Raw genomic sequence first — 14558 nt, 5'->3', positions numbered from 1 at the left:
GGAAATGGATGAACACATAAACATGAGGCACAGTGCACCCTGTGTCTGAGAGGGTCTCATATCCTTGGGGACAAAAGCAAAGGGTGAGGTCCTGGTCATGTTGGCACTGCTGCCTGTTTTTTTTAAATACAGACACTTTCCCCCTGTCCTTTAGGTACAACTCCTATGCATCCTTATGGGTGTCAGGCAGCATCGCTTAATTGCAATGCCTGGAAAAAACAAGTGTTTTGGCAAAGCGTAAAGCTATTTCTCAGGTTATATTTCCCAGTAGGATATGGCAATCTCATTAGACAGTGCAGCTGTAGCAGGTCTTCTGCACCTAGTGGCTGCTCCTAGCTGGCCTGAAGGAAGACTTTTGAGACACCACGCTGCAGTGGCTCATACGTCGCTGCATTGTTCCCACACCCCCCCCAGCGGCGGCGCATCAGGGACTTTTACCCAGCCTTTCTGGAATGGCCCAGTTTGGATTGTTGGGTTGGATGTGGCTGGGCCCACGGGATGGGGACTGGGTGCATCCTCTGCAGCACCTATGTACCCCTACATGGCCTCGGCAAGAGGAGCAGTTCTGTTAGTGCAGAGGGAGCTGTGTCACAGTGGTGTGTTTTATGATCGTTTCCTTGACGAATCACAATTACACTGTGGGGTTATGCTCATAATTATTTCTACAAAGCTGGATTTGCTCCCCCCTGCCCTCCACTTTTCCTGCTGACCACAAATTATCCTTAATGATTCTAAGGTATCCACTGCTGGGTTACTTTTCCGTGCTTTTTTTGGGAAGGGGAAGCCCATGTTTTAAATGGGGAAAATATTGCCCTCATAAGTCTTTATTCAGCTTCACTTCCCATTAATGCTCAGCTACCAATTCACTTTTATAACTTCCATACTGAGGGAATCAAGTCCTTCGTGACTCTGGTTACTAAATGTATGCAATAAGTGCCTTATAATACTGTGAAAGATGGCTGATTCCTTTATGGCTTCCTCAGCCCTGGTGGGGTGTGAGGGATGGATAAATGAGCTGGCAGTCCCCACTGTGGCTGTGCTTTTCCCTGGGGTGTGGGACCTGCACCAGTGCTGTGGGTTTCCCTGCCTCCAGGGCTTCCCATCAACATCTGCAGCACCTCTGGAGGAGGCAGGTCTTACTGGTCAAGGGTTTTAAGAGACACTTCCCTCTATTCGCCCCCCAGCAATGAAATGCATATTTACATGGTCTGGAGCTGGTGCCAGAAAGTTTGTTTATAATGCTAAACGTATCGGGTAATTGAAAGCTAATGCTTCTGTCTGGGTCGTGATGTGTAATATGCCTGAATGACGAATCAATTTTCCTGTTGCTCTACAAGAAAGAAGAGTCAAACCTCTGCTTGCCTTTCCTATGTGTGTGTGTATATGTATATATGTGTATATATAATTGTGTGTGTGTCAGGGTGCTGCTTGCTTGCTGGCGTGCAATTTATTCACTGCCCAGCATCCAAATGCGAGTGGTGGCACTTGCACGGCATGGCTCTAAGAGGGATGTGTCATCTGCTCTGGCAGTGAATGGAGCTGATGGCATCCTGGTGAAAAGTCGCTCCTTTCTGGTCTGGGCTGGATACAGATTTGGGTAGCACATGTGTACACATGCTATATAATACTTGGCTCTTACGAGTGCTTTTTTTAGCTATTGATCTCAGCGCTTGAAAAGCTGAGAGAGATTAGATAAATATTATCCTTGTTGTATGAGGAGGGTGAAGGAAGGCCAGACACGTTAAGTAGCCTCAAGCTAATCGCTTGGTAAATTGGCATAAGAGACTGTTTTTCACCTCTGCCTCATGTATGTGGGACGAAATGAGCCTGACTGTGTTTAAATCCCAGTAGATGATAGAATGGTTTGGGTTGGAAAGGACCTTAAAGATCATCTAGTTCCAACCCCCCACCATGGGCAGGGACACCTCCCACTAGACCAGGTTGCTCAAAGCCCCATCCAACCTGGACTTGAACGCTGCCAGTGAGGGGGCAGCCACAGCTTCTCTGGGCAACTATTCCTGTGCCTCACCACCCTCACAGTAAAGAATTTATTCCTAATATCTAATCTAAGTCTACCATCTTTCAGTTTGAAACTGCTACCCCTTGTCCTATCACTACATGCCCTTGTAAAAAGTCCCTCCTCACCTTTCCTGTAGGCCCCCTTAAAGTACTGGAAGGCCACTGTAAGGTCTCCCTGGAGCCGTCTCTTCTGTAGGCTAAACAACCCCAACTCTCTCAGCTTGTCCTCATAGAGGAGGTGCTCCAGCCCCCTCATCATCTTTGTGGCCCTCCTCTGGATCCACTTGAGCAGGTCCATGTCTTTCTTATAATGGGAGCCTCAGAGCTGGACACAGCAATGCAGGTGGGGTCTCACAAGAGCAGAGTAGAGGGGGGACAATCCCCTCCCTTGACCTGCTGGTCACACTTCTCTTGATGCAGCCCAGGATGTGATTGGCTTTCTGGCCAGTGTGTTCTAGTCTCCCTTGCTGCATTGGTCCTGAGCTGGAAGGGGACCATGTGGAGCTGTGCAGGCTTGCTGTGTGGTCTCAAGAAGGTGACATCCGCCTGTGTTGTCAGACACCTCCTTGCATGGTGTCCTTCTGGGAATGAAACGAACTGCCATTCTCACAGAGTCGGTGGCTACCAGTGGGGCAAGGTCCTGACACTTCTGGAAACCAGCTGAAACCTAAACCATGTGACCTGGTGACCATATGGTCAACAAGATTTTTGATCTCTCTCTGTGTGATGCAGGGGCAAAGACACCTGCCTCCTTACTGGCTTCAGGTGGTGCCCTGGGATCTGCAAGTGAGATGTGATGCTCGTGAGTTGCGGAGCTGGCAAACAGCTTCATGCTCCACAAGTTTGCTATTAACTGGGACACAGCACGCAAGCTGTGGATGGACTATTGGTCAGACTGTAGTGGTCTACAAGGCCTTCAACAAATTGTGAATGCATGGCTGTAGGTACATGGTGGCTGACACATGATGCAGGGTTGGCCTCCTAAAGTTAGCTTTTGTCAGGCTAACCCCATATCTTCCTTTGGAAAGGTAACTGATTTCCTCAGAAGAGAGATGACTTCGTGGTGAGAGGTCATGATGCTGCGTTACATCGTAAGTGGTTTGTTTTTCTGGAGAAGACTCAGTATAGCCCAGATGTTGTAGGTGAAGAGCTGGATAATGGAGGAGTGGTTGTGGGAGGTGTGGAAAGAGGAAATAACTGCTGAGGTTCCTTAGAGGTGATGTTGGCTCCTGCTTTTGTTGAGGACACTGGCGCAAAACGCAGGGGCATGCGCGTGGGCTTCACGGCTGGCACAGTGCTGGGGCTGTGGGAACACAAAGTGGGGTGAGGATGGCCTAGAGTAAGAGCTGCAGTAGCAAAACCAAGAGAGAGTCTGTAATGCAAAGTGGGATGAATGCAAATGTGGGTGTAAAGGGGTTTCTGCTACCAGCTTGGAAATCATGTCAGTTGGAAACAACGTGGTGGATAAAAGTGCTTGGTGCAATGCTCAATTATGGAGTGAAAATAAGCCACCAGGCTTATGGGGCTGTGAGAAAGCCCAGTGAGATCTCAGGCTGCAAGTAATGGTGTTTCCAGTGTAACTGGGGGGTTGCCAGTTGCCAGGGGACTGTGCTGTGTTTTCAGTAACGCCAAGGCACTTAAATAGGCTGGTGAAGAAAACAGAGGGCTGTTTTCTATTATAGTGTCCATCGCAGAGGTCCTTCTTGCCTAGGTCACCAAGGGTGAGCACCAGTTGTGCTGGGTCTGAAAGCAGAAGCAAAATAATCTCGCCAGCAGGACTCTGCCTGAGCAATATATCTGCATCACTTCTGGGACTTGAGTTAGTATCTCTTCACGGCACTTGAGACAATTTGCCTTGCACTTCACTGCTCGGTACAGATGCGCTGCCTTAGAAGAGCTGGCCTCACGTAACTTATAAATGATAGCTGGGTAAGTCTGGCTCCTGCTTGTAAAGGTAGGACAAGGAATGCTGGGAAAGGAAAAAACTGCTTAAGCAAAGAGAGTTTTGATGCAAGAGAAAATGGATGTAAAATGCTTGTGGGTAAGAAATGAGAAGAACAGGGGAGTTCTGGTGCAGTGTTTCCTTATGAGTTGAGAGGGCAACGCCCTCACTACTCCTAAGGTGGACTCCGATTAGTCTGTGGAAGGTATGGTATAATGGCAGCTCTGCAGTGCAAAGAGACCTGGACCAAGCAGGACTGTCCAAACAGGCAAGAAGTATGAGAAGAATGCGAGTATTTAAACAAACACCCCCTTCCCTCCATTCCTGCCTGCACCCCGCCTAAAAAAAGTGAGCAATCTCATCTGTGTGGTGATGCATCTCATATGGTCTCGATTAGAAGCTGGAAATGAGTCTAGGTGGATGTGTACATGGTAAGCACTTCAGGTTTTGTGAAGTATGGTATTGGTCTTGAAGCTATTGCATCTTGCAGAAGAGCAGCTTACCTTAGTAATAACTGAGGAATGCCACAGCAATACATATTTAGAGATGCTTGCAGGGAGGAGGGAATAACTCACTAAGTCATACCTCGGCACCTGATTGCAGAGACCAGGGCAGGGTTGGGAGTTGTCACATCTGTATTTGGCGTGAACCCAGCACCCATGTTCCTGCCAAGGTTAATGAACCGAGGCAGGGGAGAAGGGAAGGTCTCAGCCTTTGGCAGCAACTAGGAGGATGTAAGATTTCTAGGGCAAGCAAAACCCTGAAAGGAAAAAAAGGAGGAGCTGGTTGAGATATAAAGGACACGAAGAGGGACTTAAGTTTTAGGGGTGGAGTTTCTTTGCTTGGTTGGTTTGCTTTTCTGTGGAATCACTGCCAATTTTTCAATCACAGCTTGACTCCTTGAGCTTTCAGAATAAGATGCATTTCTGTTTTGTTTTTAAAGTGGAGTCAGGTGAACCCAGCCAGTGCAAAGTTATGCTATTCTTTCCAAAGCAATAGGGAACCAAATAAAATGGTTTTCCTGGTGTATATTTTCCTGGTGTATATTCATGCCTGTGAACCAAGACTGATTTGCTAATTCTAGGAGCAAGGGTGCAACTCCTGCTAAGTTGAAAAATCAGAGAGAAAAAAGGGAAAAGCCATTTCTGGGAGTCTCTGAGAGGGGAAGTGTCTCTGTAGCTTAAAGGACTCAAAGTCCCTTGCTGACCTGTGCACCTAATTCAAGGTGATGCTATTTCACTGCGTTACACTCTATGTAAAGCAGCTGCTGGGCTGGGGTATTATCCTGCACGTAAGTGTGTGTATATGTATATATTTCTGCTGTTGCTTCTCTTGTCTTTCACTTACGGGTGTTATGTGTCTATGTTAAATAACATAGCAAAGCATAACGGGTTCAGGAAGCTCGTGAGCTTTGTTTGGGAGGCTGGGACACAGGGTGTGGAGTTGTATTTGCAGTCTAGTGTAATGCCATTTCTGGGGGGGCTTGGCCACGGGGGCCCAGTGCTGAGTCATCATAAAGTCATGCCTGTGCATGTTGCTGGGAACAAGCTCAGGTCTTTTTCTGCCTCTTCTAGAATGCTGCCCACATGGCTTTGAGTGTTGGGTCAAAAATAACTTTGACTTTTTTTAGCAAACACAATCAATAAAACAAGAGCCAATCTGGCCGCTGCCTCCTTCCCAGCTGTGGTTGCTCCATAGCTCCTGGCTCAGGGCTGTTCCATCCCTCCCGGAAGGTCATTGCTTGGATGCTGTATCTTCAGCATGCTCTGGTGGTAACCCCACATCATCCCATTCCTGCTTCTTCCCATGTTCTTTCTTCTTCTTGGAGGGCCCTCTCTTTTAATATGTAGGAGTTGCAGGTGGGGAAATGTCTTCAACTTGTGTTTCTAGCCTTGCTCAGTCCTGCAATCCTTTGGCCCAGGACTTGAACTTGTAGTCCTGCCCTGTTTCGGAAAGGTTTCAGCGGGCCATTGTGTCTCTTGACTGACTCCCCCCAGTCTGTGTTTTGTTGTGCAAGTGTTTGCAGGGGCCTTAGATGTTGGCAGGGAATACGAAATGGCTGTAATAATGTCCTGTTTCTCATTCTGTCTGGGACACAGGCGATCCAAGCCAATGAGCAGGTCATTGAGGATGAACCGTAACTTACGCTGTCATGCAGCAGCCGGGTTTGGAGCTTATGCTGCATCCTTATGCTAACCCCTCTGGGTATGCAGACAATTATGGAACATGTGGAAAGCAGAGGTGACTTTTGTGGGTCTCTGCTTTTCGTGGATCTGCATGATGAGAGCAGAGAAATATGTTTAGATTCAGTCCAGGCTCTGTATTTTTCTTGAGCTGGGTGGTATTTGGGATATGGCTCAAATAGGCCTGTATACTTTGGTCATGCCAATTCATCTGCTCTTGTGCAAGCATAAGGAATAGCAAGTGCAGGAGGAGGAACGTGCAGCCCCTGTGACTGCTCTGGAAGTGGTCAAAGGTCCCTCTTCCGCTTACTCACCCTCTGGACCCCATGTGGGTTCCTGTAATTTTCTTGCCTAGAATCATGGAATGGCTCTCAGTGTTGGCTTACCACCCCAACCCTGCATCGCTTGGAAGTGTTTCCCCTCTCCAGGGCCAAGTCCAAAGCCAACTATTGCATCAAGGCGGATGTGAGCTTGGGTGCGTGTGTTTATAAACTTCGAAGCTGGGCTTCTTTCACGTACTGGCTAAGAGGACCAGCCAGATGTTTTCCCCACTCTCGGCTCACTTTGAGAGAGGGCCACCTCTACCTGCTCCCCACCAAAGACCCTCTTGAAAATGTTTTTGTTTTCTGGTGGGAGGGTGTCGATGAGTTTTATCTCGGAGAAAGCCTGAACTGGCCGAGGACTGCCTGGGGGATGAGGGCTGAGATCCTTCCCCACCACGCAGTGTTGCAGCTTGTTAGCCAGCTGGCCATGCTGCTGTCAGCATTGCTCCTGTGCTGCTGATAATAGGGGACCCTGTTCTCTGGGGCTGTTGATCTGTCACCTTTCCCTGGCTCTAATATTTAATGAATAACGATCCCGTGGTGACAGATCTATTTCTGTTTTTGTTCTCTATAACATACCTGCCAGAGTGCCCTGGGTGACTGAGGAATTTATAATAAAGGCATGGTTTCCAAACTAAGTGTGGTGCTCTCCAGCCAGCAGCACTTCCAGCCAGCAAAGACTAGGATCCTGTTTTTCTACCCCAGTAAGAGACTGGATAAATATATGACTTTTTTTCCCATTTAGTCCCTACATTTTTGTTAGGAGGTTTTATTTGCATTCATTCTTTTTGCATAAGCCATCTCAATTGTCTTTGTTTTACTAATGTGTGCAGTGAGGTGCAGAGAGGGGCAATGACTTGGGCAGGGATATTCAATGGATTGGTTGCATGTTCCACACTCAAAACTGTTGGTAAAACCATGTTATTTAGCTTCCCAAAGCACTGAGAAAACAATAAAAAGCAGCATGAGAAACTATTTGTTTTGGCAGTGTGATGTGTACTGTATGTGTCTGAGGGTGTGGATGCTGAAGTCTGAGCAGTTCCATCCCCCAGATCTGTTGCAAGAAGGTTTTGGCTGAAGGAAGGTGGCAAGAGGTGCAGGGCTGGGTAGTAGGGCATGACAAGATCTTGCTGGTGCTGTCCCCTGCATGGGCAGAGCGACTATCTGGTTGTGCCACAGCTGAGCCTTTCCTTCTTCCCCACAGACACATAGAGAACTGGAAGAACTTGCAGACGCTGAACGCTGTGGACATGGAGCTGTACACAGGACTCCAGAGGCTGTGAGTATGTCCCATGTGTTGGGAAGAAGAGCACTGGGCAGCCCCTTCCAGCGAAGACCTGCAGCTTCTCTCCATCAGCAGTCTCCAGGCCACAATGTTTGGAGCCTGTTTAAGCTACCAGCTCTGCTGTGTTTTGCTACGAGAATCTGCAAAATGGAGATGAAGTGCTTTGTGGTCTTAGCTGGGTCGGTGAGAAGGAAGCTTGTTAGCTCCTAACAGCTCTGTGAACACACATCAGCCCCAACCTCTCTTCTCCCCGGCTGTTCTGGTTCTGGGCTTGTGCATTGTTCTGACTCATTTCAGCCCCATAGTGTGAAATTCCAGCTGTCTCCACCAATCCTTCATTGCTGGGTGGTCGGTCCTCGTTTAGCGCAGTCGCTGTTACAGTGGTGCTGCACAATAAGGGAATTGCATCTCCCTGCACAACCCTCCGAGCACCAGGAAAGGTTGACTTTGTGCATCATGGAGGGGAAACTGAGGTCCATAAGATTGAAGGGACTTGCCAGAGACTTGGGAAGCCTGGCTGAGTGAGGATACCACACAATCTCTTTAATTCCCCCTCCTGGAGCTGGGAGCGCCCTGGGTGCTGCTTGCATGAGATGCACAGCATTGCTCAGGGTTAATCAGGGACTATTAATGTGTTTCACTGGGAGCTTTACATTAGGTACAGCTTGCCTGCAGGCTGGAGGAGAGGTGTACATTGCTGAGCACTCAATAACCAAACCCCACCAAGCTGCACATTTAACACATACCCACCTTGAAAGCAGGCTGGCTGCTGTTCTCATCTCGCCTAAGAAAGCAGCAATGGAGTCGAGCATGCTTTCATCTGCAGCAGATACTAATAAACCCTGGCCATAATGCTGATACAGCTCCTTCAAAACAGGGTGGGAGGAGGATTCCCCCTTCAATGTCCCTAACTCCCTACACAAAATAGTCACCCTTCCTTATCAGAGCTGTAAGCAGAAGGGTTTTCTCATGGATTTGAGGGAGGGGAGATGGTGATACTGGGGGCTAGGTTTGCTGTGTGGCCAGGCAGTGCTGCTGGCGAAGGTGGAAGGAGAATAGAGGAACAGGAGATCCTTCGGGCCACCCGAGCAAGCCTTAGTGGATGTGGGGAGAGAGTCTCACCCAGCCTGTGCTGTCACCACCTTGGATGAAGCTGAAAAGCCCGATTTTCTCTTTGCTTGTAACTCCTAGAGGCTGTCTGGGGTGAGATGTGCCTTCTTGGGGGACACTGCAGGGCTCCCAGCACACCTCAGGTGCTGAGCACGGGGTTTTAGAGCAGTTGTCCACCTTGACTCCATTGCTGCCCTTCTGCATCTCTTTGCAGGACAATCAGGAACTCAGGACTACGAAACATCCAGCCACGCGCCTTTGCCAAGAACCCTCACCTGCGTTACATGTGAGTGCCAGAGCCTCCTACCCCCTTCTCCCTCTGCTCCTTGTGGAAAGGCAATCCCCAAGACGAATCCCCAAAGTGCCTGTTGGGGAAAGCAATGGGAGGGAAGGGGGATGCTGATGGAGAAAGGGAGGAAGAGGTGGTAAAGGGCCAGAGAATGAAAAGTGAAGGTACAGGGAAGTGCAATGGGCCCTGATGCAGGACGGGGTGAGCTCCTGCCGGGCAGATGATGGGTTTTGGTGTCTAGTAACTGGCCCAGCTTTGACCACCGCTCGAACGAGCGCTTGCTTCATTAGCAGCCTTGTGGCAGCCAGTGCGCGTTTCCCTTTCTGCAGTTCAGGGGGGCGGCTGCATGCCCCAGCACACAGCAGGAGCCTGCCCCGCTCATTAGCTTTTAACCAAAGGGTGCTTTTCTGACACAAATCCTGGGGTGCGGGGCTGCCAGCTCTGCTCCTAATTATTGACTTCTTAAACTGGCATCTGCAGTGGGTCTGGGGTAGGGACATTTTGTGCCAGTGAGACTGGTGGCCTGTTACCATGGGACATTGCGGAAGTGTCCAGCTGCTGGGGTGTTGTTAGCCACCAGGTACAGTCTCCTGGGGAATTCCTACAACCTTGAGGTCAAAGGCATGATTTCTTTTCTGGTTATGTGTTTACATTTCCCAAGGTGATAAAGGAAAGCCTGAATTTCAGGCCAGTGTGCCAGGCTCTCCATGGACTTGAAATACCTCATCAAAGTGATTGTGTCTGAGATCAAACCCATGTCAGCTCTGGTATAAATATAAAAGGAGAAAAGGGGTTGGTGAGAGGCCTTGGGCATGAGTTGATGGGCTGGATGAAGAGTATGTGTATCCCTGCTTTTTGGAAGCCAATGCTAGTGGCTTCTTCCATGAAAAATGGCCACAGAGTGCATCCATTTGAGTCTGTGGATGCATGAGGCCATCGATATGGCCATGTTCCTGGTGGAGGGAGATAGATGTGACCTGCAGAGCTGGATAGATTTGTCTTTTGAGGTCCGCTTGGAGATGATGTGAACTGAAAAACCTCAAAAGCTTCCTTTTTGGAAAACTGGATACAGTTGCGATGTGATGGTAAAGTACTTGCTAAACAGGAGATCTGCAGTACCAAAGGGCATGAATAGTAAAGGACAGCATGGAGATTTCTGAGTTTAAAGAAATGTGTGTTTTGTCGTAATAAACCCTCTTAATGCTGACCACTGGGATTTTCCAGATTTCTGCACGTTGTTATTTTGATTTGTAGCATTTGTTTTGTGTTTTCTGTAGTTGTTTGTTACAGGGAAGTGTTCTCTTAGACACCTCTCCCAATTGATTTTTTTTTTTTTTTTTGGGAGGGGGGTGGGGGGTTGTTTGTCAACTGTGCAGTTGCTGTTCATATATCTAGCAGATAAAATTAAAAATATTTAATTCCTGATGAAATTAGTTTGGATGTTGTAGGAGTTTAGAAAACTATGTATGCTCATTCTGAGGCTGAATGTGCCATTAACGTGTACACATGCAATTGTTGCTTTTTCCAAAAGTGTTTGTTTTTGTCTTTTGAGATTACTTTTGATATTGGAAAAAACCCCACATCCATCTTGTGTCAAGAGTTAAAGTTGGTGTGTGGTGATGAAATATGTGTTTGTTTACTGCTTGGGCCATGTAACATTGATCATGTTCTCAACATCTTTCTTTCCTTGCCTTTTGAAGCTCGAGGCAAGTAAGTATATTATTTGGTTAGTGTTTGCCAGTGGGTTTTAATGCTGTTCCTGGGACCCAGCAGCATGGATGTTTGCAAGGTGGATGTCCCCTATGGTGGATGCTGGGCACCTGGGGATGGAGACCTGGTGCTTGTGGGGATGGCGGCTCCCTCCTGCTCCCCAGAGGCTCTCAGGACACAGTGCCGCTGCTCCCTTGCAGTCAGGCTGCTTTTTCTAGGGTGTCTCCTGAGGCTTTGCACAGCCTGGCAGGCACCTGGTGCTCCCCGGGGTCCCCTCCATGGCCACGGCTCCGTACAAGCGCATCGGGATGCCTCCTTGGCTGCTCGGCAGCTGCTGCCTCCTGGGGAGCTCAGCTCACAGAAGGCCTGACATTTTGTGCAGCCGCTGCACGTAGGAGCCGGGGATAAAAGGATTAATGGAAATGTCACTCTGCTGTAAGTCTTGGGCTGCTGTACCCCGGTACAGTAGCTGACAGGAGCAAGGGGTACTGTCCCAACCCTCTTGCGGCGGGGCTGGCTGCAGCTGGATGGGTGCGGGGCTGGGGACTGTGGGATGTTGTGCTTAAGGCTTGTCGAGTTACTGCTGTGCATTATCGCTGCCACCTCGTCTTTCTGTCTCCTTTGGTGGCTGTTTGGATGGTTGCAGGTGGAGTTGAGTCAATAAGATGGCAAATGTGTCTAATAAATGACAGAGAGGTTTCACTGCCAGGGAGGACTGGCCCAGGGTGGTGAGGACCCTAGGCTGGACCATTGCAGGGTGCTCCAAGCTGGGTTTGAGCAGCAGCAGACATTTTTCCCCACATGAGGCTCGTGTACAAATTGTGAGTACTCAAAAGTTGGTGTTTTTTCCCCCTCCCTTGCCATCCTGGGTTAGATCCCAGCCTCCTGCTGAAGGAAATTTTTTTCTTGATGCCTTTCATCAAGGTTTCCTCCTCTCAGATGGGCCAGATAGCTCTGCCTTCTCCCAGCAACTTCTATTTCTGGCCCTTCCTCTGTGCATGCGCCTGCCTTCAGTCCCCAGCTGTGCAATCACAAGCAGATCACTTATCCCAACTCTAATTGCAGGAGCTCAGGTTTGTGGGGGTGTGTTTAAGATAATGGTTCTGGATGAGGTTTTGCTTGTTTGTCTTTTTTGGGTTTTCCGCTTCCCACCCCCCACCCCACCCCCCCTTCCCCCTCACAGAGTCAGGGAGGAAAGGCGAAAAACCCATGAAGGGTATTTTCAGCATTCAGCTGCCCAAGTGGTAGGCCTCAAAGTGCTCCAAAGTGCAGCCTGGCAGGGTCATGCCTGTCCTTTAAGGTTTGAATTTAGCTGTGTAAGGGACTTGGGGCCAACCTAATCAGTGAAGGAGCAGTCAGTGACTGGGAGCCAGACGTGTGGATCAAGAAATAGCTTTGGATCCCTCTTCCCCCTCCTTGAATGAGGAGAGTTAGGGCTCCATGGCTTGTCTGATCATCCGTGCTGTGAAACCTATCACTGCTACAGAGTCAATTAATCCAAAACGTAACAGTGGGTTTTGCAACATGGATCTACACCTTCAGCTGGCAATTGGGCTGAGGCAGTTGACTCCTTCCAGAACAAGTACTGGCTGCATGTTGAATGGGGATGGATGTGGGTGTGATCTAAACCAGATATCATCCAGTGTCATTTTGTGTCTTCACTGGAGGTCTTCTTGCTGGGCATAGTTGCATTGATGGGTTTCTGGTCCCATTTCTGTGTAGTTTTGACAGCCCTTTGGCTATGAAGGAGATGGTCCTGGAGAACACCATGCACTGGATGAGAGGAGCAGCAGGCCTAGGCTGTGGATAACTGAGCCCTTGTAGCCAAGATTTGTGGAAGTTAATGTTAGCAGGTGATGCAGGTGAACATAGGAAATGTTTAGTGTTGACAGGAAACCTCGGTCTTTGGCTTGAAGCTCTACAAGAAAACTTTAGGATGATATGGTTCCTAAATTTGAAAGATATAAACCATCCAAATGCATGTTACTATGTCACTGTGTTTAGCACAGCTTAATGAGGAAAAGGTCTTGTATGCTTTCATCCTAATAACACTGGAATGTTTTGGCCAATTTATCTGAACTTGATAGAGGATTACAAGTCACGAGGATATCAAGTTCCTACATGTATCATGAAAACAGGCAGAGGAATAGTAAAGAGACATTGTTGTAGTGTGTTGCAGGGAAGAATACAACATTATCACATTCCTCATTAGGCACTGAGAAGTCCATAGGAGAGCTCAGCTTCACAGTGCACAGGAGAGGACAGGACCTGTTTGCTGCTGGCCAAAGTGTCTAGCTTTTGCTTGTTGTGGAATAGTAGTGCTGTGCATGCAGGAGAGTAGGTTCCCAGTGGGTTGTGCCTAGAGCTAGACAAGTTGACATTTGCAGTGCCTGAGTCCCCCTTTCCCCCTTTACTGGGAAGCAGGTAGTTAAGAGACTGTGATTCCCTCTAAATGCTTTCCTGGGTGGCTGCGTACTCAACCAGCCAGTCAGGTGGCACTGCCTTGTATTTGTAGAGGGTAATTGTGCACACCTTATTTATTGTGTAGTAAAGAAAACAAATTAAGGCTGTGTAATTATAGAGACAGGCACGCTTTTAAATAAGGCGTAAATAGTCAGATTTCTATTTAGAAAATTAATAATTGCTGTTTCTGTCTGCATTCAGAGGCTCTTCTTAAACTGTCTTCTGGAGGTTTATACATGCTCTAAATTGGTTTGTGAGCTGGCCAAGACACAGCTCCTGTCAAAGAGCTCTCTCTCGTTGCTGCCTGCCAGAGTAAGGATGAGGTTGAGGATCAAGCTTTCTCTTCCAGCCTTCATCCAAGGGTCTTAAAGACAGAGACCCTGAACTGCTTTGTGCTGCTGAGTGTAACTCTTTTTGAGTATGGTATGGTCAGATCACCTTCTGCTCCATAGGCATTTTTATCTGTGTGATCCTGTCAGTCTTTTTCTCCCAAAAATGAGGATTGGGGAAGATCTAGAAGGTGCTGGCAGGAATGTGCAGGGAACTGCTTTGGCTGGTAAAAGACTGAGCTGGCTAATCAGTGGGCTTGTTTTCGCAGGCAAACCCGAGCTGTGATTAATCTGGAGCCTCCCAGAACCTCCTCTGTAGGCTGTGTTGTTTTCTGTAGACGGGGTTAGCTTTGATGTTCTGGTTGGGTTCTCGGCAGTTGTGCAGTGTCATATAAACCGGTACCCTGGTATTGGATGTCGTTTGTAGCTTTGACATGGGCATTCCCAGAGATATGTTATGGTTTCAGGCTTTGATAAGAAAGAAATTGGGCTGCATTCCCTGAAAATTGAGGTGGCTGAGGCAGCACAAGGTTGGTGAGTCCCTCCCTGCCCTCTTCAGTGCTGTTTCAGGGCAGTACTAGAAGCTCTCCAGCAACTGAGGCCTGTGTGCTTTTGAAGGGCTGCAGGCAACTGTCTTGCAAGGCTGGCAAGGTTTGCCTTCTTTGCCCAGTATGTCTGGGAGCTTGGTCAACATCTAACACAAAATAAATAAAGAAAATATTGTAGAATGATTTGGATTGGAAGGGAGCTTAAAGATGATCTAATTCCCACCATCCTGCCATGGGCAGGGACACCTTCCACTAGACCAGGTTGCTCCAAGCCCCATCTAACCTGGCCTTGAACTCTTCCAGAGATGGGGCATCCACATCTTCTCTGGGCAACTTGTGCCAGTGTCTCGCCACTCT

At 48.4% G+C, this 14558-nt stretch overlaps 1 protein-coding gene across 6 annotated transcripts in view; it reads left to right on the top strand.

The window, feature by feature from the left end:
• NTRK3 (neurotrophic receptor tyrosine kinase 3) overlaps window positions 1-14558 on the top strand; it is a 219326-nt gene that overhangs the window by 27267 nt on the left and 177501 nt on the right. For all 6 annotated transcript variants that reach the window (XM_086471894.1, XM_086471893.1, XM_086471891.1 and 3 more), the window contains 2 exons: window positions 7672-7746; window positions 9077-9148. In XM_086471894.1, the coding sequence (XP_086328020.1) occupies window positions 7718-7746; window positions 9077-9148 (101 nt within the window). In that variant the 5' untranslated portion in view covers window positions 7672-7717. The remainder of the gene's footprint in view (window positions 1-7671; window positions 7747-9076; window positions 9149-14558) is intronic.

The sequence above is a fragment of the Leptosomus discolor genome, chromosome 11, assembly GCF_034619465.1.
Source record: "Leptosomus discolor isolate bLepDis1 chromosome 11, bLepDis1.hap2, whole genome shotgun sequence".
NCBI classification, from domain to species: domain Eukaryota; kingdom Metazoa; phylum Chordata; class Aves; order Leptosomiformes; family Leptosomidae; genus Leptosomus; species Leptosomus discolor.
This window is presented reverse-complemented; position numbering and strand designations above follow the sequence as displayed.